Source organism: Spea bombifrons, chromosome 1, assembly GCF_027358695.1.
Source record: "Spea bombifrons isolate aSpeBom1 chromosome 1, aSpeBom1.2.pri, whole genome shotgun sequence".
NCBI lineage: Eukaryota > Metazoa > Chordata > Amphibia > Anura > Pelobatidae > Spea > Spea bombifrons.
In genome coordinates this window covers 92,319,198-92,345,730 of record NC_071087.1, presented here as the reverse complement: position 1 = coordinate 92,345,730, position 26,533 = coordinate 92,319,198, and the positions used below count along the sequence as shown (strand labels likewise).

General features: G+C 46.0%; 1 protein-coding gene across 1 annotated transcript in view; it reads right to left on the bottom strand.

Moving 5' to 3' along the window:
• SH3GL2 (SH3 domain containing GRB2 like 2, endophilin A1) overlaps positions 1-5,630 on the bottom strand; it is an 80,942-nt gene extending 75,312 nt beyond the window's left edge. Inside the window, exon 1 of the mRNA XM_053465897.1 lies at positions 5,379-5,630. Coding sequence (XP_053321872.1) covers positions 5,379-5,423 — 45 coding nt within the window. The 5' untranslated portion in view covers positions 5,424-5,630. The remainder of the gene's footprint in view (positions 1-5,378) is intronic.
• Between the last annotated feature and the right edge of the window lie 20,903 nt (positions 5,631-26,533).

Below are 26,533 nucleotides of genomic sequence, written 5' to 3'. Positions count from 1 at the left end.
GTAGCCCTGCCACTCCGCCATGTTCTGACATTATTTGGCACTGATTGGCTGCTTGAAGTAGCTAAACAGTGTCAGGAAATGCTCCCATTTAGTGTTCACCAAGCTACTGGTGGCGCGGACTATAAATAAGCAAGAACACAAGCTAGTCGAGGTGCGAAGGAAGAGGCAAATACATGTCGGGGATTCTGCTGAATGAACATGTATTTGCCAAAGGGGCACCATGAAAAATTAAAGTGACCGCACAGCTATCAGGTGCATTTAAGTGCATATGATGGCTGGAGTATTTTTAAGTCCTAGTCTGATTTATTTATTTTTTTGGTTTCAGGATAACTAATTTGGAAGTATAATAAAATGTAACCTGGGTCTCACGGGGCACATTCAAATTGTACCAATTCACAGTTAAATTATATCTGCATGCAATGGCATATTAGAGGCAGACTTATTTTTCTTGGAAATTATGTTGATGTTGAATTTTTTTTTTTTTTTTTTTTTTTTTTTAAACACACACGTTTATTTTTCATATGCAAAAATACAAAAAATAAACTACAAAAAAAAATTCAACATCAACATAATTTCCAAGAAAAATAAGTCTGCCTCTAATATGCTATTGCATGCAGATATAATTTAACTGGTGCATTTGAATTTTACATTATGTGTGAATACAACATTTCATTTAACAGACAGTAATAATTGGTGAATTAAAGTAATTGTATTGACTTTGTAAAGATACCTCACTTAAATCAAGTCATTCCGCGTTTCAAGTTACAATTTAGGTTAACAGTCACGGTTAGTTAGTACAAAGGGAATGACTGGAAATTCACATTACACAATTCCACCAGATTATCACAACACAGAAGGGAATAGCTGCATTCCGCGTAACCTGCGGCGGGCTTGTCCCACTGGCTGACAGATGCAGTGGCGTAACCTGGCCTAGGCTGGCAGGTCCTGGGAGGTGGCAGCCTGTCTGCTGCAGAAGAATGGGCCTGATCACCCTACAGGCTCCCTATAACGTCACTACTCAATGGGTTGGCTAAAATAGTGATCACCAAACTCCCCAACTGGCCCATTAACACTATGGAGGGACGTACCAAGTCTGCACAATCCTCCATGGTCTACTTCCTTTAAAAGTGTGCGCCAGCATAAGACATTATATAACGACGGTCAATAGAAAGGACAGCTGCACAGAGGAAGGGACAGACCGCACTGCCCTGGGTTAAGCCTAAGGCAGCACCAATTTTAATATGCCTCTGTATACAGACAACTAATGCAGTGCAACATGGGTAACCCCCTCCCCCCAAAAAAACAGATTGAGAAAGGCCACCAGAGGTTAGAGGACCAAGTTAATGCCATACGGTCAGCAGTTTATTTGGTTTTTGCTGCCAGTTGTAAAAAGCTCAAAAAAAATAATTGAAATTTGGTCCATAAAATCTATTTATTTAAAAAAAAAAAAGAGAAAAATCATAATTAAAAAAAACACACTAATTGTGTTGAGTAGGTATTTCAAAGGAAAGATAAGTGTTGTCCGTGTCTACAAACCCTAAATATTCAGTTTATTTTGGACTTTGGGATATCGCCGCACAAATGTCCATAATTTTTAGCTCAGACACACGGGAAACAATAAATCTTGGGACTTTGACACATGAAGGCCTATTTATTATGATGGCCTCCGGCAGCAAGGTAATCTATTGGGTTATATCACCACAAAGGCCTCACTCCCAGGGGAAGAGTATTCAATCACCAATATTGCCAAGCAGGGACATATTAGGCTGCTATGCATAGTGAATGCAAGAAAAGGGTAAAATAACGTTACTGCAAGAATCCTCATGACAATAGTCGGGAAGTTTTCTTTTTACTCTTGATTTTAAACGTTAAGCTTTTTTCTGCGAAAAAGTATCGCAGGTGTTGAAAAAAATGTAAATTAAAGTGGATGCATTAAGCATCATTAAATATATTGATCAAAACCGCCTACAGCTTGTGTGCTTGGCTTTTCAATCAGTTTGTTTGACTATTTTCCCTCGATAAACAGAATGGTTTTTCATGTTGAGACGAACTTACATAACAAACTGCTCACCGTCTTCAGGTTTCTATATCCTCCTCCCTTCTAAAGGTTTCCCCCAGCCCCGGAATGGCCATCTGTCATTTGGCCCAGAGGGCCGTTGTTTGATAGTCATACCTGGGAACTTCTGGGCACTGTGGGATGCGGCCAGGACTGCACACGGACATTGGCGGGTGGTCCCGCTGACATCATTGGGTGGTCCCGCTGACATCGGTGGGCGGTCCCGCTAAAGTTAATGGGTGTTCCTGCTGACGGCAATGGGAAACACCCCCATTTAAATAAAAAGTGGGCGAGGAGCAGGGCGTGTCAAGACCCCGCTCCCTTGACCCGGAGGATTTTGGTCTTGAACCGGAGAACCAGAGAAGCAGCGCTCACCTGGCAATCTCCGAGTCAAACCCAGAGAGTTCCCAGGTATACTGATAGGGCCAAATACTTACGAAACTGCGCTCTAGCGGGAGATTGGTTTCTGTATTGTGTGACATCCATCACATTAATTGGTGGCATCTTGCCTTAACCCCCACTTTGAGGCTACCTTGTACCCCAAAACCTAGTTTTTACAATAAGGTTAGCTAGGATTCCCCTTTTACATTTTTTTCTGTACCCACACAAGTTACACCTCATAGTGATTTTATTTGATACCAACATATAGTGGGAATAATATATTAAAAAGGATGATTTTTCTATGTCACTATAGTAGCCGAGTTGATCAAAATACATTAATTTAAATGTCTTCAGTTTGGAATTACTATATATTTGGGGAAATTATAGGGCAAATATTAGAGGGCATGTATTCAGCTCCCCCTCCAGATAACAAAAATACCCAATATGTAGAGATTATTGTACATATTTTTTTAAAAAATACTACATGACATGCTCATTTTACTGCACATCAGTACACAGCAGTCTCAATTTACATAAAATACATATTTTCACAAGTACCGTATGTCAACAGGAGCTGCCAAAAGTTCTTTACAAAGTGTGGCCATTTATGAATAATTTTGGACCAGCCAGAGGTGGCAGGAAAGCAGTGGGTCATGTAAGGTAGTAAAAGTGAGGAGGCGAGCATTCAGAAAGAAAGCTGCGAGTGAGGTGTGAGTGAGTGACAGGGCAAGGAAGGGAGTATCTGTGTGTGTGTATGTATGTATGAATATATGTATGTTAGAGTGAAAGTATATATGTAATGGTGTGTGTAAGCATGAATGTGCATGTGTTTGTGGGAGTGAGCATGTACATGTGTAATTGTTTGTGAACATAAATGTATATGTGTGTTTGTGTAAATGTGAGTGTGTGTGTAAATATGTGTGCCAGTGCGTATGTGAGTTACTGGGAGGGGGCAAGGGGTTGATTCTGCTGTCCAGCCATGATGGATAAAGATGACCAAAGCTTATAGGGTACTCACCTAAAATGAGGTGTTTTCACACATTAGTCCCATAGTTTTCAAATACATCTGTAGATTTGGATCATTTTTACTGAGCTACTGTATTTGGTAATGCACAGTCACATTTAAGTAAATAGTACTCTTTGTGGCATCTTTTAGCAAATGCACCAAAGAGTATTTTCCAGGATGCAAAAATAAGCATGTCATACCTTTTACATACTGGAACAGGCTGAACAAGCTTGGGGACCTTTAAGCTATTTCCCTCTTTTAAGCAAGTAATTTAACACATCATTGAAACATATAATATGTACAAACAAAGATTGCAGTAACAATAACAAATAGATTATATATATAGATGCATATATCTACACACACAATTCAAAGCATATTCAACATTATGTTACATTAACACAGATTTCTCCGCCTGATTTAACTTGGCCCATTAACACATTCCGTGGAATGTGCCGATTTCTGCGATATCTCCTTGTTACCAAGGGAGACATCCAGATTTTCTATTTCTGACTTCCAAAGACTCACCCACAATAGGGATGGCTTTTTTCCCGCTTAATTACCACATGTAAAAAATACAAGTCATTGGTGGTAAAGGTCACCACCAAAAGGATGTGTGGGGATTTTTTTTTATTATTATTAACTTATTTATAAGGCTCCAACAATTTACACAGCGCTTCTTACAGTACATACACTTGAAGGTTATGGCCGGACCAAGACGAACCATTTTATTAGGTAAAGGAGGCCTTACTAAATGGAATATAGACTCAGAGCTTTAGGTAACGGGTCACTTGGATTTTTACTTCTTGCCGTCAGAATGTAAAAAGACTACATAGGAGAAAAACTGCATCATCATCACCACCACTGCATAGGAGTATAACGCTATCCAATCCAGTAACCCTTTAAATAATGCAGTTGTTACCAGATAGCTCTGCATGGAGCCTTGGCAAGCAGGAAGAGGCCGAGGAGGTCACCTCTGTGGGAACAGCCTATACGCAAGCAAGGATTGCAGGCATATTGCAATCTATAATTCAAATTTCCCATTTGCTTGGAAAAAGCCACTGAGATCACTCTTCTGCATCATACAGTAATCCCTCTGTGCAATGCCGATCCACTAATCTCTATTTTTATCAGGCTCCTGTCGTACGGTCGCCATGGTTTATCATTTGGATTCCAGCAGACATGGCCATATCTGTAACATAACAACACTACCTCAATCCTATCCTATGGTGTTTATTTACTACTACTTACCCCCCCCCACGCGCACACACACACTACATTCGGTGACAGCAAAGCACAGATAAACACAAATAATTGCTTCAGGTGTTATCTCTTATTACATCATAACACAGACCGCAGATTAGAAAGCAAGTGTTTTAACCATAGTAGATTGTGATTATTATTTATTGTTTTGTATAGCACCATCATATTCCATAGCGATGTACAATGTGATCACCAAAACATGCAAGTTCATTACTTAAAAATAATAAGCATGAATCATGGAAGGGATGCCGCTAATGATATTGATGGTGTCTATGGTTAGGTACAGTACAAGGAGGTGAAAGGAGGATAAGGTCGCTTCCCAGGCAATAGACAGCTTGCACTAAATTGTGTATTAGGGAAACTCTGCATTTAAACAATGCCCTCCCCAGGGAAATCCCTTCCAATACACAGGGGTATACAATGTATAGGTCATGTGACATGCAATGCCAACCCTGGGGGGGGCACATCACCAACAGGATGCTTTAACCTTGACAATGCCAGGAGGGGATGCCATATCCTGCAAGCAGGGTTAATGGGGGGGGGGGTTTCTGATCGGCCCCTGAAACCCACAGCATATTCTCCTCCTCATCATCATAAAATCATGTTGTAAAACATTAATACTGCACGATCCGTGTTCATGGGGTTAATGGAGACAGCAGAAGCAGGCATTACCTGTGTGGCTTTGTGGAACTGCTTTTTGAACCCTGCAACAGACATGGTGTATTATGTCCAGATGGCTTGTAGCGACGCGGACTCGGCTAGTACTCCTGCCTGCACTGAGCGGGGATCAGAGAGAAGAGAGCGATGGCCGGCTTGTGCCTGCTAAACCGGAGCACTGCAGGGGAATTTCTCCTCTCCGGCTCTCGGATCGCTTTAATCCTGTGATGGTGTTATCAGATGCATGCTTAATGCAGGGACACCCTGACGTCAGCAGCGCTAAACCCAGCCTATTAAGGGGGAAGCAGAGCTTTCTTGCGCCGCTCTTTCCTGTTATTCCGGCAGCGCTGGACAGGTGGGATGGGTTAAAGCGACATGCAGGGGAGGCTTATTCAATTCTACAATGTAAAAGACCAGAGCCTCTGAGCCACATCAGGGAGGCTTGGGCCCTGGAGCAATGACACAGGAAGGGCCCCTTCTCTGGATCTCCTGAATTTACAGTCTTTTTTTCTCTAATGTTTGCCTTTTTCCCCTTTTGTTCTATCATGTCCCTCTTTATTCTATTCTTCCTTTGGCCACATCTGTTTTTACACATCCCTTCTTTTCCTTTTTTCTTTTATTTTGCTTGTCTGCTTTTTACATTTTTCATTCTCTTTCTAACTCCTATTCTGCTTCCCTACGCATACTCATCCCTCCCAACTTAGCGCGGGACAGTCACGATTTTACCATTCAATCCTGCTGTCCCACCTAAAATCTCTAAATCTGTCCCGGAAAGACAGAGGCAAAGCTTGGCCAGACTGCGGTCTAAAAATCACGCTGATTTCATTCTACGGTGACTGGCACACCAGAGAATGCATACTGCACATGCGCAGTAGGGCTACAGCCCCAATCTCTGTTTTATACGTCCCAATTCTGGAGTAGAAGTTGCACACATATACAGTATCTCACAAAAGTGAGTACACCCCTCACATTTTTGTAAATATTTTATTATATCTTTTCATGCGACAACACTGGAGAAATGACGCTCTGCTACAATGTAAAGTAGTGAGTGTACACAGGGCTGGACTGGCCCACCGGGATACCGGGAAATTTCCCGGTGGGCCGGTCGGTCCATGGGCCTGGCAGCCGACATACCAACATTCAAAATGAGCACGATTGAAAGGGGGCGGCGACCATTGGGTGGCTTTTTTGGAGGCAGAGTGCCCCATGATATGGCTTTTAACCCCCTTTATGCCACTCTGCCTCTAGTAATGCCTTTTAACCCCCTATATGCCACTCTGCCTCCAGAATTGCCTTATACCCCCTTTATGTCACACTGTTCCATGATATGCCTTTTAACCCCCTATATCCCTCTATGTCCCATGATATGCCCCTGGCATATAGGGGTATAAGGCATTTCTGGAGGCAGAGTGGCATATAGGGGTTAAAAGGCATTTCTGGGGGCAGAGTGGCATATAGGGGGTTAAAAGGCATATCATGGGGCATAGTGGCATATAGAGGGTTAAAAGGCATATCATGGGGCAGCGTGGCATATAGGAGGGTATAAGGCATATCAGGGAGGCAGAGTGGCATACAGGGGGGTATAAGGCATTTCTAGGGTAGAGTGGCAAGCCTGGGGGCAGATGTTCATAATTGGGGGGCAGGTTGGCAAATAAAAGGAAATAAAACAAAAAATTTCTCAATCATAGCTTTTATTAAATATGAAAAAATAGTTTACTTGAATTAATAAAGAAATAAAAGTTTCTTATAAAATATTGTGAAGAATAATGTGATCACTGTTTTGTTCCACTGAATAAAATGGAACTCTTTCATCTAAAAATGTTCGCAGTAGTAAATGTTTTGATCCCATTATGTCTAATGTATTTCATTTATTAGGGCCTTTTAACACTTTTGCTTTTTGGCATTTTAATACAAATAATGTGATAGAAAGAATGTTTTATAGTTATTTGTATGGCAAATAGTGTGACTCGGGTATGTATAAGGGGTGTGCGTGGGTACAAGAGCTCGACCGCGAGATAAACTATATGGGGCTGGTGTCCAAATGTTTCCAGGGCTGCTTTTCAGTCCCAGTCCGGCCCTGAGTGTACAGCCTGTATAACAGTATAAATTTGCTGTTCCCTTAACAATTACTCAACACGCAGCCATTAATGTCTAAGCCTTGGCAACAAAATTGAGTACACCCCTTAGTGGAAATTTCCAAATTGGGCCCAAAGTGTCAATATTTTGTGAGCAACAATTCTTTCAGATCCACAGAGAGTTCTTTGCCATGAGGTGCCATGTTGAACTTCCAGTGATCAGTATGAGAGAGTATGAGAGTGAAAGCACCAAATTTAACACACCTGCTCCCCATTCACATCTGAGACCTTGTAACACTCACGAGTCAAATGACATCGGGGAGGGGAAATGGCTAATTGGGCCCAATTTAGACATTTCCACTTAGGGGTGTACTCATTTTTTTGCCAAGGTTTAGACATGAATGGCTGTTTGTTGAGTTACCCTCCCCCCTTTTTTGTTGCTCTTCGGAAGACCATTGACTCAGATGGATCAGGGTCTTCCTAGCATTTTATTATATTACTATGCATCCCAGTTGGCAGAGGTTTAAGCCTGGTAATCTCCTCTTGGTATTCATGTTTATACATAACCTCAGTTCCCTCTAGATTGTAAGCTCGTTTGAGGAGGTCCCTCCTCACCTGTTGTTTCTGTAAGTCAAGTTATTATGTTATAGTACTTGTTATGTACTGTCTACCCAATTTTACAGCGCTATGGAATAATGAAGCCATATAAAACAATAATGACCTTCATTAAGTATGTTTATAAAAAGTTATAATTACTCTTATCTCTCATTATTATTAGAAGTAGTAGTAGTAGTGCTACTGGTAGTAATATTGCACTTTTCAGATTTGAAATGTCTGTGATTGATTTTTTGTATGTAGAGAGTGACAGATGTTATTGTATGGGATATTTTGGCTAGGGGCTGGTGGAAAACGTTAATTAATTAGTAATGTATAGTATTAAATTATGTAATGAGTAAAAACTATGGATTTTAACAACCTTAATCCATAGAGAATCTCTGAGGGCCACATTTGATCCATCAGCCATCAGCTAAATAACTATGGTGTGTGAAATAACGGTGTGAGTGCAACCAATCCTCCCAGAGCAGCTGGGTGTATGGGGTTCTAATGTCTAGCAGATATGCACATGACACCAACTTAAAGGATACGTAATTAGACGAGTCTGTGTTCTGGCCACTTGTCCGCATATTTGTCAAGGAAACTTCCCACATTGTAGAATAAAAAAATAAATAAACTTAAGCTTGGTATTTGCCAACAGGGAACAAATCAGAGATGACAGTGGTAGCTATAATCCTTTCTTTTCACCAACTGGTGATGGTAGAGGTACTGTACTGTACTAGCCACGATTACAGTGAATGTGGTTATGATTGAGAATCATGATGACAATAAGGTGGTGTCCATTACCTACAACCTAACCATATATACATTTCCTGGATTCTTAAAAGATGTTCTCCTCACAACAGTCTGAAATTGTTCACAAAAAGAGAAAATCTACCTTTATTTGGGCAAGATAGGTGATGATGAAGAACGCTACGTTGCGCAGTGTGATGGTGTTAATGCTGCTATGCTGGCTGAGAGGCTAACTTGAATCCCATAGAAAATGTGTTGACTAAACTGAAAAAGCGTGTCTGAGCAAGGAGGCCCGCAAACCTGACTGAGTTACAGTTTCATCAGGAGGAATGGGCAAAGATTCCGGCTAAGCATTGTGCGAAGCTTCTGGATGGCTATCCCAAGCATTTGTTAAGCAATGGCACCAAATACCAACAAAGCATATGTAAAAAGCTAAAATTATACTGTCTGTTATTGTTTTGAAATTATGAACAGAGTAGATACCTTAATTGACTGGCCAAAAGGAATGTGTGGTAACGTGAAATGTGTAGAGTTGTGAAAACCTATGGTTAGAAGACTTTAGCCTAGGTTTATGTAAACTTTCGCCCTTATCTAATTTAATTTAAGACCGTGGTGACCTAAAGATGAGACAAATATGACTTATGATGATATTTAAAACCAATGTATGCAAATGTCAAGTGACAAAAGTTTTGCTTGTGTTTTTGATTCCCTGTATTTGGGTTTATAGTGCTGGTAGTAGTAGCAATGGTCTTTGGTGTGGTCACATCTTCTCCATTAAAATGAATGACTTTTTTACGTGCAAATGAGCCTTTAATCTAGCTACAAAGTGACTATTTTTATGAAAAAAAAACATCTTGTTTTGTACCACTGTGCAATATAATGGGGTCAGAAAAGTCGGTAACAGTAACCGTATCATTTCAGGAAATAAAATGTAACAAGAGCCCTTAGAGTCACTAAATCAAACAAAACTTCCAACTTTCACACATGACGGATCAAAAATAGATCAGACAGAAGCTCTAGAAAAGTTGCCTATTGAGGAAAAAATAATTGCTTCCTAACGCAAAAGCTACAGACAGATCAATCTGTGGGTGAAATTATTTTACCAGTGTACATCAGTATTTGGTAATACATTCTATAACTTACTGTATCATTACCAGACAGAAAAACTCTCTGAATATTCCTAGCTCTCATTTCAAAGAATAGCTACCTGTCCACAGATATACAGGCGTTGAAAGAAATAGTGAGAATCATCTCACTGCCCCTACATATCATCTTCCTCCCTGACTAACCATTACTTTTGTAAACTTAGCTGTAATTGTTTGTCTTTGGGTTAAATCTTTCCACAATGTGTTGCAATTCCCCATTACAATGTCATTCAAAAATAAACGAAACACTGTGTGTTTAGGTTAACCGGATGTGAACTTATTTCTGAAAACATGAATATACTTATATTATGGCATAATGTAATATTGTGTAGGGAACAGCTCACGCATGGGGCGGCAATGACAGTCTTCACACCGGTTTCAAACGTGAAGCGGGTTTATTTAGATGCTGTAGGCACAGAGCACCGTATAAACAAAACAAACTCTAAGCCTGTCCGGCTCTAACTAAACATCCGGATACCTCTCTACAAGCCAAGGTCTGGCACAAAGCAAAATAACAGGTTTTGCATGGGTAAAGCTTCATACCTGGTGGGCTGCAGCGCTGGCTGTAGCTGCTCTTTCACTCAGTTTCTCCTCTCTCTCTGCAAACCTAACAGCCCTCTCTTTTAAGGCTTCCTCCCCAGTAACGAGCTTAGGAAGCCTCACCTGAGAGCACCTGGGTTTGCTACCATGCCTGGCTGAGGTAACCAGGTGAGATATATATCCCATCAACCACTCTCCCATACACTTTACCACATATCCCCCCCGTCGACTCCAGACCAGAGGTCTGGACAGCATCAGCAACCATACAGTACACCCTGGACAACGCATCCGCATTCCCATGTAACTTCCCTGGTCTATGCTCCACTGTAAATCTAAAATTTTGCAAGGAGAGAAACCATCTGGTCACTCTTGCATTCCTCTCCTTATTCTGTTTCATCCATGCCAGAGGAGCATGGTCAGTCACCAACACGAATTCCCTGCCCAGGAGATAATATCTCAGGGACTCCAACGCCCACTTGATGGCGAGACACTCCCTTTCCACTATGGCATAATTTTCCTCGGCTGGGGTCAGTTTCCTACTCAAGTACAGCACTGGGTGTTCTTCCCCATTAACCACTTGCGACAGAACTGCTCCCAAACCTGTAGCAGACGCGTCTGTCTGAACCAGAAATGGTTTCCTAAAATCTGGGGAAACGAGCACTGGCTGGTCACATAGGGCAGACTTCAGACTCTGAAAAGCCTTCTCTGCCTCGGGGTTCCACTTTACCATCACTGACTTATCACCCTTCGTTAAGTCTGTCAATGGTGTTGCCATTGAGGCAAAGTTGGGCACGAACCGACGGTAGTACCCGGTTATGCCAAGGAAAGCCCTCACTTGTTTCTTAGTTACTGGCCTAGGCCAGTTCTGTATCGCCTCAATCTTATTGATCTGGGGTTTAACCAGCCCCCTACCAATGATATAACCCAGGTATCTTGCTTCCTCCAGACCCACTGCACATTTTTCAGGGTTTATGGTTAGGCCTGCATCACTAATGGAGTCTAACACGCCCTGTACCTTACAGAGGTGACTTTTCCAGTCAGACGAAAAAATTACCACATCGTCCAGGTAAGCAGCGGCATAATCACGATGCGGTCTCAAAATCATATCCATCAGCCTCTGGAAGGTAGCAGGGGCCCCATGTAACCCAAATGGCATTACAACATACTGGAACAGGCCCTCTGGAGTGGAAAAGGCAGTCTTCTCTTTAGCCTCCTCAGTTAACGGTATCTGCCAATAGCCCTTTGTAAGGTCAAGTGTTGTAATGTACCTTGCCTTCCCAAGCCTCTCAACCAGTTCATCCACTCGGGGCATGGGGTACGCATCAAACTTTGAGACCTCATTTAATCTCCTGAAGTCATTACAGAACCTCCACGTCCCGTTGGGCTTTGGGATTAGCACTATGGGGCTTGACCACTCACTAGTAGATTCCTCAATAACACCTAATTCAAGCATGCGCCTGACCTCCGTGGATACCGCCTCTCTACGGGCTTCTGGTATCCTGTATGGCTTCAGGTTCACTTTACTGTGAGGCTCAGTTTTAATATGGTGTTTTATGAGGTGGGTACGGCCAGGTAGGTCCGAAAACTTTCGTCTGTTTTCCTGCAGGAACTCCCTCACCTCCTGCTTCTGGGGCACTGACAGTGCCTCTCCTATTGTTACTGGGGGAACTGGTTGCCCCACTTCTTTGACCCCTGCCTGGGTCGCCCCCAAAGACTCCCGCTCTTTCCACGGCTTGATCAGGTTTACGTGGTAAACCTGGAAGGGTTTTCTCCTGCCCGGTTGATGGACCTTGTAGTTCACCTCACTCATCTTCTCTACAACCTCATAGGGACCCTGCCACTTGGCTAAAAACTTACTTTCAACGGTGGGCACTAAAACCAGGACTCTGTCCCCAGGATTAAAGGCCCTCAACCTGGCAGATCTGTTATAAATTCTGCTCTGGGCCTCCTGCGCTCTTTGCAGATGCGTTTTAACTATAGGCATCACCGTCGCTATTCGCTCCTGCATCTGAGCCACATGTTCAATAATACTCTTATATGGGGTGGCCTCGGTCTCCCAAGTTTCTTTGGCAATATCTAACAAACCCCGTGGATGTCGGCCATAGACTAACTCAAAGGGGGAAAACCCTGTAGACGCTTGGGGCACCTCCCGGATAGAGAACATGAGGTAGGGTAATAGACAGTCCCAATCCCGACCATCCCTTTCTACCACCTTTTTTAGCATATGCTTTAGGGTTTTGTTAAACCTCTCCACTAACCCGTCTGTTTGAGGGTGGTACACTGAGGTACGGAGGTGAGTGATTTTAAACAACTTACACAGGTCTTTCATGACCCGTGACATAAAGGGCGTACCCTGGTCAGTAAGAATTTCTTTAGGGATGCCCGTGCGAGAGAACATGTAAAACAACTCCCTAGCAATATTTTTGGAGGCCATGTTTCTTAAGGGTACCGCCTCTGGGTACCGGGTAGCATAATCCAAGACAACCAAAATGTATTGGTGTCCCCTAGCAGATTTGACAATGGGCCCTACCAAATCCATGGCAACTCTCTCAAATGGTACTTCAATTATGGGAAGTGGCACCAAGGGGCTACGGAAGTGTGGTGTTGGGGCACTCTTCTGGCATGTGGGGCATGACTCACAATACCTTTTTACTTCTTCATATACCCCAGGCCAATAAAACCTTTGGAGGACCCTCTCTTGTGTTTTATTAGTCCCCAAGTGCCCCCCAAACACATGGTTATGGGCTATGTCCAGCACCAGGTGTCGGTATGGTTTTGGCACCAGAAGCTGTTCCACAATTTCCTTGTTAACTTTGGTGACCCGGTACACTAGATCCCCATTCATGGCAAAATGTGGAAATTTCTGGTCAGCTTCGGGTTCCTGTGGTACCCCATTTACTACGGTAACATTTGACCGTGCAGTTCCCAGAGTGGGGTCTCTCACTTGCTCGGTCCCGAAGTTACCCCGAGACATTTCTAAATCTAAGACCTGTTGGCCGGGTAGGGAAGTTTCTTCTTCTTCCTCCCCAGCTAACACCTGGAAGGGGAAAGAACCTTCACTATACATTTCAGGTGGGCCTACATCCTTCTCATCATGCCCCTTACTGGTATCATTGTTTCCAATGGCCGTCTCACATGACCCATTATTTACAGGGAAGGGTACAGACTCTGCCGGAGTTTGTTCCCCAGCTGCAGAAACGTTCCCCCTTTTCCACAACTCCCAGAACAAGGGGAAATCGCGGCCTAATATAACCGGATGCATAAGTCTTTTTACAACTCCGACCTCGTAGGTCACAGTTCCAGATGGGGTCACCAACTTAATGGGGGCCACAGGGTAAGCGACAATATCCCCGTGGATGCATTGCACTCTTATGTGCTTGTTCGGCACGTAGTCCATAGCCACAAGGCCGGCCCGAACCAAAGTCACCAGGCTACCCGAGTCCAAAAGTGCCTTCACGGAGCAGTCATTTATTGTCACCATACAAAAATGTGGCTCAGTCTCTGACTCTGGAATGGCTGCACAAACAGGTTCTGCAAATAGGGACTGACGCCGACTAGCGTCACACACCATGGGTTCTGAGTTAAGAGGGCAATAGGCGGCTATGTGTCCCCACTCCTGGCACCTCCAGCACTGGGGGGTCCCTGGCCTCTTTAGTAGGGAGCCCTTTCTAGGACTGTGGGGCCCCAGGGGTTCAGGATCAGTCTTTTGCCCTCGCCCAAACTCTAGAGCCCTGCTCTCGCTCACATTTTTCCATACACTTCCAGCTGGAACTCTCTTACCCAAAGATGTCGCGGGTCTGACGGTCTTGGAAGGTGTTGGTGCTGCAGGGACCTCACGGAGGAAGTCCTCGGTTGCTATGAACCTTTCCACCATGTTGACAAGCTGCTCAGCAGTTCTGGGGTCTCCATGCCCAACCCACCGTTGTAGCTCTGCCGGGAGGGCGCGGAAGTAGTGGTCCACTACCACCTTTTCCTCCATCTGGGCTGGTGTAGTGGATTCTGGTTCCAGCCACTTACGTACAAGATGAATAAGATCATACATTTGGGACCTGGCAGGCTTGTCCATGGTGTATTTCCAACAGTGGACTCTCTTGGCCCGAACAGCGGGCGTAACACCCAGGCGAGCAAGGATCTCCATTTTTAGTTTTGTAAAGTCCCGGACATCCTGCTCCCCGAGGTCATAGTAGGCCTTTTGCGGTTCACCAGTCAGAAAGGGTGCAATCACTTCTGCCCACTCTGCAACTGGCAGTCTCTCTCTCTCCGCCACTCTCTCAAATACGGTGAGGTAGGCCTCGACGTCATCGTCGGGCGTCATTTTTTGTAAGCCCCGCTGAACGGCCCTCCTCACATCCACAGTCTCAAGGGGGCTTGCCTCCACTCGTTGGGGCTGAGCCACAACAGTCTCTCTGAGCGCAGCAATCTGCTCCATTAACAGGCGATTCGTTTCCTGTTGTTGGGCCATAGTCTGCTGTTGCGCATGTTGCTGGGCTTCAAAAGCCTGCTCATGTCTCAGGTTAGCCTGTATCAGCTGCTTTATCACCTCCTCCATTGTGCCGGATGGGCCGTACAGTGCTGCAGCTTTCACTCAGGACATATGCTTCCGGCCCTTTAAATGTCCACAAATTTCAGATGCAGTGTTTTGTCATGCCGTTGCTCCTAGCACCACTATGCCCGCATTCTCCACCAATTGTAGGGAACAGCTCACGCATGGGGCGGCAATGACAGTCTTCACACCGGTTTCAAACGTGAAGCGGGTTTATTTAGATGCTGTAGGCACAGAGCACCGTATAAACAAAACAAACTCTAAGCCTGTCCGGCTCTAACTAAACATCCGGATACCTCTCTACAAGCCAAGGTCTGGCACAAAGCAAAATAACAGGTTTTGCATGGGTAAAGCTTCATACCTGGTGGGCTGCAGCGCTGGCTGTAGCTGCTCTTTCACTCAGTTTCTCCTCTCTCTCTGCAAACCTAACAGCCCTCTCTTTTAAGGCTTCCTCCCCAGTAACGAGCTTAGGAAGCCTCACCTGAGAGCACCTGGGTTTGCTACCATGCCTGGCTGAGGTAACCAGGTGAGATATATATCCCATCAACCACTCTCCCATACACTTTACCACAATTGCCACTGTTGTATTTCATGGATTTGCTAAGAATGCCAAGCTGTGCATTGCAATGGGCATTTCTTTTTGTGTATACTCCAAAGCTACAATTCTCCATGACCTCATTAACATCAGTCAAAGCAGAATGTCATGTGAACAAGTGACATAACATGGGCTGCATCAAGATATGTACATCAGAGAACGTTTAGTTGATAACAAATACTTGCTCCCTTCCGTTTAACAAGTATTGGGAAATTACTCATCAAAGAAGGGATCAAAGTCCATCCCAAGCACCATTATCTTGTCTACCTTAGAAATGCTGAATTGGGAGGGGTGCAGGAATTGCATGTAAAGAGAGATCTGTGACCAGGTCAAACAATAAAAAAAAATGGTAAGATGGAAATGGATAGAGAAGAGAAATCTCCTTAAAGATCATAGAGACAATCCTTGTCTAGGTTATGGACAGTGGCGAGTGGAAGCAGATCCCCAAGGAATAAGAGATGTGTATAAACCTCAATGACAACAAGACCAGAAGTCGATACTTAATGTTAAAGTGTTTCTGGGATCATAAACCAGGACATGCAGCCCACTTAACACCATTATGGCATTATGGTTTCTCAATGGCATATCCAAAGTCATAACATGAATAGATTTTAACAGGTGTTTGGAGACACATTCAGGTTTGTTCAGTGGTCCTTTGTTTAGGTAACTGTTTTTTGTGGTCTATACTAATTGGTGTTGTAAGCTCCGGGTAAGTTGTGACGGAGTTTATGAATACCTTAACTGTCTCATATTTTATTCATATGCTTATCTGACTACAGTGGACACTGTGCCTTATGAAAAAAGTAAAAGCTTAAGTGTACTGTTGATGAGTTATCCTGACATTCTGTATGGTGTTTGTTTCATGCTAGGAAATTGGCAATGCTCATCAAAATAAGTAACTTAAATAAACCATAGGATACATCTAGTTACATCTAGTTGCTATTTAGTATTGTATGGTGGCCATTGTTGAGTTACAGTGTTGTAATGGGTGAATATGACCCATATCACGCTCACTTGAAACCATAGAAACTTGATTATTAATATGTTATTTATATAGCTCCAACAATTTACACAGTGCTTCATACAGTCCATATATTAAGACAAACTGATGCATTAGGTAAAAAGGGCCCTGCTCACAAACCTATAGAGGATTTAGATTACATTTTAAGCAGGGTCCTAAATTAGGGTTCTCGTGTTCATATTCTATTTCACAATGTGGGGGTATTGTAAGAGGGGATGGGTTACTTTATTAGCAGCTCCATAATTTATAGGGTTCATATACTCTAAGCCACAAAGAATGAGCACAGTGCTGTATTGCTTTGCTGTGTTTGTTAGCATCTACGTTGTCAGATGCCAGTAACATGGACAAAAGTGTGCAACTACACAAAAAATACATTGAACACTGAATCAACATCACAAAGCATCATGTGAGGCACATGGGCACAGAGTCACACACACACCCAATGATATCGCAATACACATAGTATCTGAGCTCAGGGGAATTTCATCAATTTTATGTGGAGAGATGATCATTAAATATCTACTGACACCTGCAGGGGAATCTAACTCATGGCACCTACACAAGTATTTGCAACTATTCAGTGTAATATCCCACTAGGTTTATTAACTAAACACAGAATTTGATGGCAGGTAAGAACCATTCGGCCCATCTAATCTGCCCGTTTTTCCTGATGTACAGACCTAAACCTTAATCAGTCCTTGGCCTTGTCTTAGATTCAGAATGGCCATATGCCTATACCCCGTGCATGTTTAAATTCCCTCTCTATGTGGGAGGCTGTTCCCGGTTTTTCTCCCTCTGCCTACCCATTGGTAACAGAGCAGGCTACACTTGCCACCTTTGGGTAACAACAAAGCAGAGATGCTTCCAATTAGCATGATATCTCAAAGCCTGAGGACAGTTAGTGACATCAATACATGTAATAGTGGTGTGTATGGTAGAAGATGATCTGTGTGGCAGAGAGTGGTCGGTATCATCAGGCCTTGTCTGTATGGAACAGTGTTGGTGGCTGACAGTGATGTGTGTGGTAGAGTGTGAGCTGTGTGGCTGAGAGTAGTGTGTTAGCCTAGAAGGGTGTCTGGTGGAGTTTGGCTGGCAGCGATGCCAAATGTGGTGTCTTTGTGGCTGAGAGTGGTGTGTATTGTCAAAAGTGTTGTGTGTGGCTAAGAGTGGTGTCTGTGGTAAAGAGTGTTGTGTGTGTGTGCGAGGTACAGTGTGATCTACAGTAATGTGAAAAAGAAAGTACACCATCTTTGAATTCTATGGTTTTACATATCAGGCCATAAAAACAATCATCTATTCCTTAACACTGTGTTATGATTTATAGTAGTAGGGCACTGGGCAGACTGGTACTAGCAGATACATACATCCAGTCCAACAGTATAGGACAATGAATTTTCCCCAAATTAAAAAAATATTTAAAGAATTGATCCCTCGGAGTAAGGAAGGAGATTGAGCTACAGCAGCAACAGAGGCAGGGAAGGCACGGGCAGGCAAACTCATCCAGCCATTTGGTACAGGACCTAATTTCCCCAATATTTGAAAAATGAAAAGAACTGATCCCCAGAGTAAGGAAGGAGCAGCAACAGCAGTAGGGCCTGGGCAGACTGACACATGCAGCCACTTGCTACAGGGCTGAATTTCAAGAATGTTTGATTTAAATAAAAATAAAAAACAATCCCCCAGAGTAAGGAAGAAAACATCAGCAGTAGTATTTGTAAGGCACTTGGCCTGGGCAGGCACTGGCAGATGATAGGCACATGCAGCCCCTAACAAGAGCCCTGGCTAGATAACAGCTTTCTGGTCACAATTACTTAGAGGGTCAGTAGTAGGAAGTAGTGGCGATTCTTCAAGGTAGTCTTTGACCGTTGCAGAGGCGCTAGCCTGACCATGGGTGATACCCACCAAAATATCATGGGCCTCTGTCCAAATGGCTGATGCTCTGGTGGATGTAGTGCTGGTGCACAGCGTGGGTGCAAGGAATTGGGAATTGGACATGTGGCTGGTGCTACTGCCACTGCTGCTGGGAATCTCCATTTCCAACCTCTGCATCTCTCCTTCACTTAGCGTGCCCTTTTTGTGCAGCATCTCTTGCACCCCATGGACAAACATGGTTTTCAAATTATTTTTAAGGGCCAACTTGCCATTAACCCTTGGGGCACAGAGGGTTGCAAGCAAGTACTCTGGGGTGTCCATGATGGCTTGCATGCGACCTGTCAACTCCTCTGTCAGCCTTCTGATCTTCATTTCAATATCCACGTGTAATTTGTTGCCCAGGGAGACCTCATTTTGTTCCAGGAAGTCATGCATTTTAGCTTAATGTACGTAAGTAGCGCGAAAGGCCCAAAGTGACAGTGCTCTGGCTTAAATTCTCAGTCACATCCCTGAATGGCTTCAGGGCTGCCACCGTCAGCCTATTCCCCTCTGCCCAATGAGCTAGATATCCCAATGTTCAGAGGACATGGAGTGAAGAGCCAGCTATTCTAGGATCTGCCCCATCATATCCTGGGTGACTATGTCCTGACCTAGATGGTGATGGGGTAGATCTGCCTTCTCCTGCTCCTCCCTCAGCTGCTGGCTTCCCTTTACGCTGTGCCTGCCTGTGGTCCAATCCGCTGCACCAGCATCTTCCTAAGAGCTGCCAAGCTGATGTGTGCTGCTCATCCACTGCAACATGGAGTAGAAAAGTTCTATAACCCTGCTGCCCTTCTGCCATAGTTCTGTTACTCCTCTCACCCTGTTTGCCTATACCAGCTACAGTGGTACTGTCTTCCAAATATTTGGGCAGCCACCAGTGTGAAAACTACCAAAGTGTGATCAAGTAAAAAATGCACATTAGTATTCATTGACTCATTGCTGGCATAGATCACAGGTCACATGCCCCAAAGGTCAGCCCTGGCACGAAGATTGCATCCACAGGACTTGTCCAACACCCAGATTGCACACATAGGACTTGCTCCAGCACCCAGATTGCATCCACAGGACTTGCTCGGTACCCACATTGCATCCACTGGTTGTTTCTTTTTACCTCTCAAGTTTCTTACTATATCTACCCTTTATCACTTACCTTGCTAAAGTTCTATGGTGGGAGCGTAAGGTCTCTGTCTCATTGCTCCATCGCAATGTGCGACACAGGCCTCACATTTCTACCACCGCAGTCAAGTGGTGGCAGAGACAGAAGTAGAGAGTAGAGGGGAGCTGAGCAGTCACTGAAAACTTTTTAAAAAATGTGCACCTGCATTGGCACGGCCCTGAAGAAAGGCATGCTGTGCATTTGCAGTGCTCCATAGGCTGGAGCTGAAGTGGATGATTTGTCCAGCCGCCTTGGACAATTGGTCTTCAACAATAAGAAACAAGACTGGTAAAGTGAGGGCATTACAGTTCTGCTGCTTGTGGTGCAACAGGTGAGGCAGTAGTGGGGAGCGGGTCTTCTAGCAACTGCCTGAATGGCTCCCTCTCAGTCATGCAGAAGGGAGCACCTCCGACAGTAATAAGCTTACCAAGCAGTCATATCACATTATGTGACTGCTGCATTTAGATGCTCCTTGAATGAAAAGCCCCAAGGTTTTCTAGGCAACGTTGGCACCGTGGATATCCCTGTCCTACCTGTCTCTGAGAACATGTAAACTCATCATTGAAGGTATAGATCAAATAAATAAGGCATCAAAACCCTATATTTCAGGCATAGATCACAGGTTGCACATCCAAAACAGCCCTATCTCTTCATCCTTTCTTTATTTCTCCTCCTCTTTCTCTCTCCCTATCCCCCACCTTTTCTGTTTATCTCCCCTGTTTCTCTTCATCTCCCCTTTCTCTTTTACGTCTTTTATTTGATCCCCATTTCTCATTGTCGCTCATCTCATCCATTTCTCTTATTCAAGTTTATCATTCCTCCGATTTTACGTTATCCCCCCTTTTTCTTTAGCTCTCCCCTTACTCTTATATATATCCTCTTCACTTTGATCCTCTCCTTTTTTATGTCTCCTTTTTCCTTAATGAATGCTAGTCAACAAATCAACCTTTCTTGATACCGGAATATTTATGTAGTCTGTAATCTTGTGAGCAGCGCCCTCTATATCTAATGTATCGGTTTGTCTTAGTATATTGTAGACTGAATATTCCCGTTGAAGATATGTATTGGAAGAAGTGCTGCTTACATTGTTTGCGCTATATAAATATTAAAAAAAAGAATTTCTCACTGTAAATGTTCATTATTAAGTTAAGCTTGCCATCCAGTGGTAACAGACAATATTGCAAGGTTTATATTACAATGTTTAACCACCAGTCTTAAACCAATAGCCAAAGTAATAACTGGATTAATGAGGGGGGCACCTAGTTGGGAACACCAAGGCACAGAAACCCAGTAGTTCATCTTTAGATGGTCCAAGTAAATTTGTGATACCATTTAGTAGTAGGATGTAAAGTCATATAAGTTATTCGAGGCTTCATAGCTCCCTATTTCAGATAAAGAGAACTAGTGTTACGGCCCCAGCGGTTAGACCTCCCGGGCAGCAGCCGCGAGGTAGGGGGAGACCCCCCGCTTCGGTCCGGCGGCCGCTGCTGCCGCGAAGAGAGGGGAGACCCCCCGCTTCGGACCAGCAGCAGCAAGCGCCGCGAAGAAGGGGGAGACCCCCCCGCCTCTGCACGGCAGCTCCAGCCGCAACTGCCGCGAGGAAGAGGGAGACCCCCTGCCTCCGCACGGCAGTCCCAGCCACAGCCACCGCGCAGAAGGGGAAGACCTCCCTCGTCTACCCAGCAGCCGCAGCCACCGCGGAGAAGGGGGAGACCTCCCGCTTCTACACAGCAGCCGCAGCCGCCGCGAGGAAGAGGGAGACCACCTACCTGCACAAGATCCTCCCAGCAGCTGCAGCCGGGAGACGCGTCCTTCTCTGGAGTCCAGACTCGTTCTTCTGCATGCCACCTAGTGGCGCCGGCAGGTACTACCCCAACCTATATGGGAAGATTACGGAATCGCCAACCACAAGATGGCCACGCAGGAAGTGACGTAACAGCACTTTGAAAATTTGGCGGGAAACCTCCAATTAGTGCCTAACTTCCTGTGCCTATTTAAGAGACTTCAGAACTCTGAGACCTTGCCTTCTGATGGTCGTCTATGCCCTGTGCTAGCACCCAGATAGCGTTTTCCTGCTTGATTCCTGTATTTGACCTCGGCTTGTTCTTTGACTATCCTGATCTCTGGTATCCTGACCTCGGCCTGCTCCTCGATTATCCTGCTCTCCGGTATCCTGACCTCGGCTTGTTCCTCGATTATCCTGCTCTCCGGTATCCTGACCTCGGCTCTCTGGACCATCCCTGCCAGTCCTACCTGACTACGGAGTCTCCTCTGTACGCTGTGTCGTGACAGAATCAGAAGGCCATCATGAGACCCGCTTCGGTAGGACAAGGGTCCACTGAGGCTCGACTTGACGAGATGGATCATCGTCTGGATCAATTTGCTCAAGCTCTTCAGACCTTGCTTCAGTGTACTGATCCTGCGCAGCAAGCACCTCAACCTGTGGCGGCTCTTACTCCACCACCGTTACCAGTAGCCACGGTTCCTGCTCACCTGCCTCCACCCCAACGTTACGGTGGTGATCCAGCAACATGTCGGGGTTTTCTGAATCAGTGTGTCTCCTTACGCCTTTCCCACTGAACGTGCCAAGGTGGGATACGTCATTTCACTCCTTACGGATAAAGCCTTGGCATGGGCTTCACCGCTTTGGGAGAGGAACGTCTCTACGGTGCGCTCTTATGCTGAATTCGTTTCCAGTCTACGTGCTGCGTTTGATACTCCGGGTAGAAGGGCCACCGCTTCTAATTCGCTCTTTACCATTCGTCAGGGGTCCCGTCCGCTTCTGGAGTATGCTATAGAGTTCCGGACCCTGATGGGAGAGGTGAACTGGACTAATGAGGCATTAGTGGCCGCCTTCCTGAATGGACTTTCTGAGACCCTCAAGGACGAGACTGCTGCCAGAGACTTACCCACGGAGCTAGACTCCGTGATTTCGTATGTTTCCCAGATTGATCTGCGTCTCCGCCAAAGACAAGCCCAACGTGAGAGTCTGAAGTTATGTGACAAGGGTGGGAGATCTACTACACGCTTCTCGCCTCAGTTTTCTTCTGCCGAACCCTCGAACGAACCGTCTGAGGAACCCATGCAGTTGGGAGCCACTCGGGTCTCCGAACGAGAGAAGAACAGGCGGAGACGGGAGGGATTATGCTTTTACTGCGGACTCTCGGGTCACTTCATCGGACACTGTCCTAGCAGGCCGGGAAACGCCCGCACCTAGGTAGGCCAGGGGAACCTACCATAGGTGTGGTGAACTATTCCCCTAACGGGTTCACCACCCGCATGACTGTTCCGGTTCGTCTGGTCTGGGATGCTGGATTCGTTGACACTGAGGCTTTCCTGGATTCCGGCGCTGCCGGCAACTTTATTGATTCGGTGTTTTGTGAGCAGCAACGCATTCCCACCCTATCCCTGCCCGCACCGTTAGCTGTTGAGGCTATTGATGGCAGACCGCTTCATCCTGACCAGATCTCTCGCTCTACAGCTCCACTCAACCTTGCCGTCGGGATCGTACACAAGGAACGATTGCAACTTCTTGTCATCCGCTCACCCTCCATTCCCATTATATTGGGATTTCCGTGGTTACAAGTACATAATCCTGCTATTGATTGGACTACGACTCAGATCACGGCCTGGAGTGCGTCCTGTAAAGCACATTGCCTCACCCCTCTTAAGCATGCCACGGTTACAGCTTCTTCGAGGGAGACCTCCTCTCTGCCTGCACAGTACCGGGATTTCGCGGACGTCTTCGATAAGAAGGAGGCTGAGAAGCTACCACCACACAGGCCTTATGACTGCCCAATTGACTTGCTTCCTGGGACCATGCCACCCCGGGGGCGGGTTTACCCACTCTCCATTCCGGAGACCCAAGCTATGGAATCATATATAGAGGAGAATCTTCGCCGAGGATTTATCCGCCGGTCTGTCTCCCCTGCGGGCGCAGGTTTCTTCTTCGTAAAAAAGAAGAACGGGGAGCTTCGTCCTTGCATTGATTATCGTGGTCTAAACAAGATCACCAGGCGTAACACATACCCTATTCCTCTAATCTCTGAACTTTTCGATAGGCTACGTAGGTCCACTATTTACACCAAGCTGGATCTCCGGGGTGCGTACAATCTCGTCCGGATCCGTGCGAACGACGAATGGAAGACTGCCTTCAATACTCGTTCGGGACATTACGAATATACTGTTATGCCGTTTGGGCTGTGCAACGCCCCGGCAGTCTTCCAAGAATTCATCAATGATTGCCTCCGGGACTTTCTCCAACAGTTTGTAGTGGTGTACCTGGATGACATTCTGATATACTCTTCGGATTTGCAGTCTCATCGTACCCATGTTACTCGCGTTTTGTCCCGACTACGGCTTCATGGACTATATGCTAAACTCGAGAAATGTGAGTTTGAGATCCAGAAGGTGACATTCCTAGGATACGTCATTACACCCTCTGGTTTCGAGATGGACCCATCCAAGGTACAAGCCATCAGAGACTGGCCTCAACCTTTGGGTCTGAAACCCCTGCAGCGTTTTTTGGGGTTTGCGAACTATTACAGGCGCTTCATCCGTGACTACTCCAAGGTTGCGGCTCCTTTAACGTCCCTTACTAAGAAAGGGGCTAACACCCTGGAGTGGTCTCCTGAGGCCATTTCCGCTTTTTCTCGGCTCAAGACTAAATTTACCACCGTTCCTGTGTTGCGTCATCCTGATCCTCGGTTGTCATTTGTTATGGAGGTCGATGCATCTGAAGCCGGAGTCGGGGCTGTCCTGTCCCAGAGAGTCTCATACAGTGGTCCTCTCCATCCGTGCGGATTCTTCTCCAGGAGATTCTCCCCAGCAGAGAGGAACTATGATGTGGGGAACAAGGAGCTGCTGGCTGTAATCCTGGCACTGGAGGAGTGGCGTCATCTTCTGGAGGGTGTTCAGATTCCTACGTTGATTCTAACGGACCACAAGAACCTTCAGTACATAGAGAATGCCAAGTGCCTAAACCCTCGACAGGCCAGATGGGCTTTGTTTCTCTCCCGATTTTCCTTCGTGTTGACTTATCGTCCGGGTTCCAAGAACGTCAAGGCTGACGCCCTCTCCCGGATACATGTGCTTCCCGAGGAGGAGGGTCGTGCGCCTGAGCCCATTATACCTACTACCAAGGTTCTCGCTGCGCTACACCTTCGTTGCCGGACTCCCTTGCTTGACCGCATTTCTGGTTTACAAGCCCAAGCTCCAGCTTCGTTGCCGGCTGGGAAACTTTTTGTTCCTGCTAACCTCCGTACCCATGTGCTTCGTCTGTCCCATGGCTCCAGAACTGCAGGCCATCCTGGGCTAGCACGTACCAAGGACCTCGTGTCCAGGACATTTTGGTGGCCAGAATGGAGCAGGGATACTGCCCTGTTTGTCCGCTCCTGCCTCAAGTGTGCTGCCAACAAATCTTCTAGAAATCTCCCTGCTGGGCTGCTCCATCCTTTACCTCGTCCTTCAAGGCCCTGGACTCACCTTGCCATGGACTTTATCGTGGATTTACCCAACTCCAAGGGATATACTGTCATCCTCATGATCGTCGATCGCTTTTCTAAGATGGCGCATATGATACCCTTGAGGAGACTGCCCACGGCTTCGGTGCTGGCTGACTTATTCATGCGGGAGATCGTCCGCCTCCATGGAGTCCCTACTGAGATTGTCTCCGACCGTGGCACTCAGTTTATTGCACGTTTTTGGCGCGAGTTCACTAGAGCCTTGGGTGTCACCCTGGCCTTTTCCTCCGCATACCACCCACAGTCCAACGGCGCAGCAGAGAGGGCTAACCAGCACCTCGAACAGTACCTGCGCATATTCATTAACCATCATCAGGACGATTGGGTTGACCTGTTGCCTTTGGCTGAATTTGCTCGCAATAATGCGGTACAAGAGTCCACTGGAGAGTCCGCCTTCTATTGTGTGTATGGTCTTCACCCTCAACCCTTTCCTGGCGCCTTCCCTACTTCCACTGATCCAGTACTGGAGGAGCGGTTGGTGACTATCCAGTCTACGTGGGCTTCGGTGCGGAGGGCTCTAGAATTGGCTGGTGAGCGACAGGAACTCCAAGCCAACAAACGTCGTTCTAGGAATCCTGCCTATTCTCCTGGGGACAGAGTGTGGTTGTCTACAAGGTACCTGCGACTCAGAGTACCCAGCATGAAGCTGGCACCACGTTTTATCGGTCCTTTCTCGATTGTCCGCCGGGTGAACCCTGTCGCCTATGAACTCTCTCTGCCTAGGACACTCCGTATTCCCAGAGTCTTCCATGTCTCCCTATTGAAGCCGCTGGTTTGCAACCGCTTTTCGACCAGATCCTCTGTTTCAGAGACTTCGGCCACTGATATTTCTGGACGTACTCCTCAAGCTATCCTGAAGTCTCGCAGGCAACAAGGGAGTCTCCAATATCTGATTCATTAGAGGGGACTTGGCCCAGAGGATCGTTCCTGGGTACCGGAGGCTCGATTTCATGCTCCCCACCTTGTGCGTGCATTCCTGGCTAGAGGGCAGAGTTGCTCTAACAGGGGTCGCCCAGAGGTCGCCCCTTTGAGGAGGGGTACTGTTACGGCCCCAGCGGTTAGACCTCCCGGGCAGCAGCCGCGAGGTAGGGGGAGACCCCCCGCTTCGGTCCGGCGGCCGCGAAGAGAGGGGAGACCGCCCGCTTCGGACCAGCAGCAGCAAGCGCCGCGAAGAAGGGGGAGACCCCCCGCCTCTGCACGGCAGCTCCAGCCGCAACTGCCTCGAGGAAGAGGGAGACCCCCTGCCTCCGCACGGCAGTCCCAGCCACAGCCACCGCGCAGAAGGGGAAGACCTCCCTCGTCTACCCAGCAG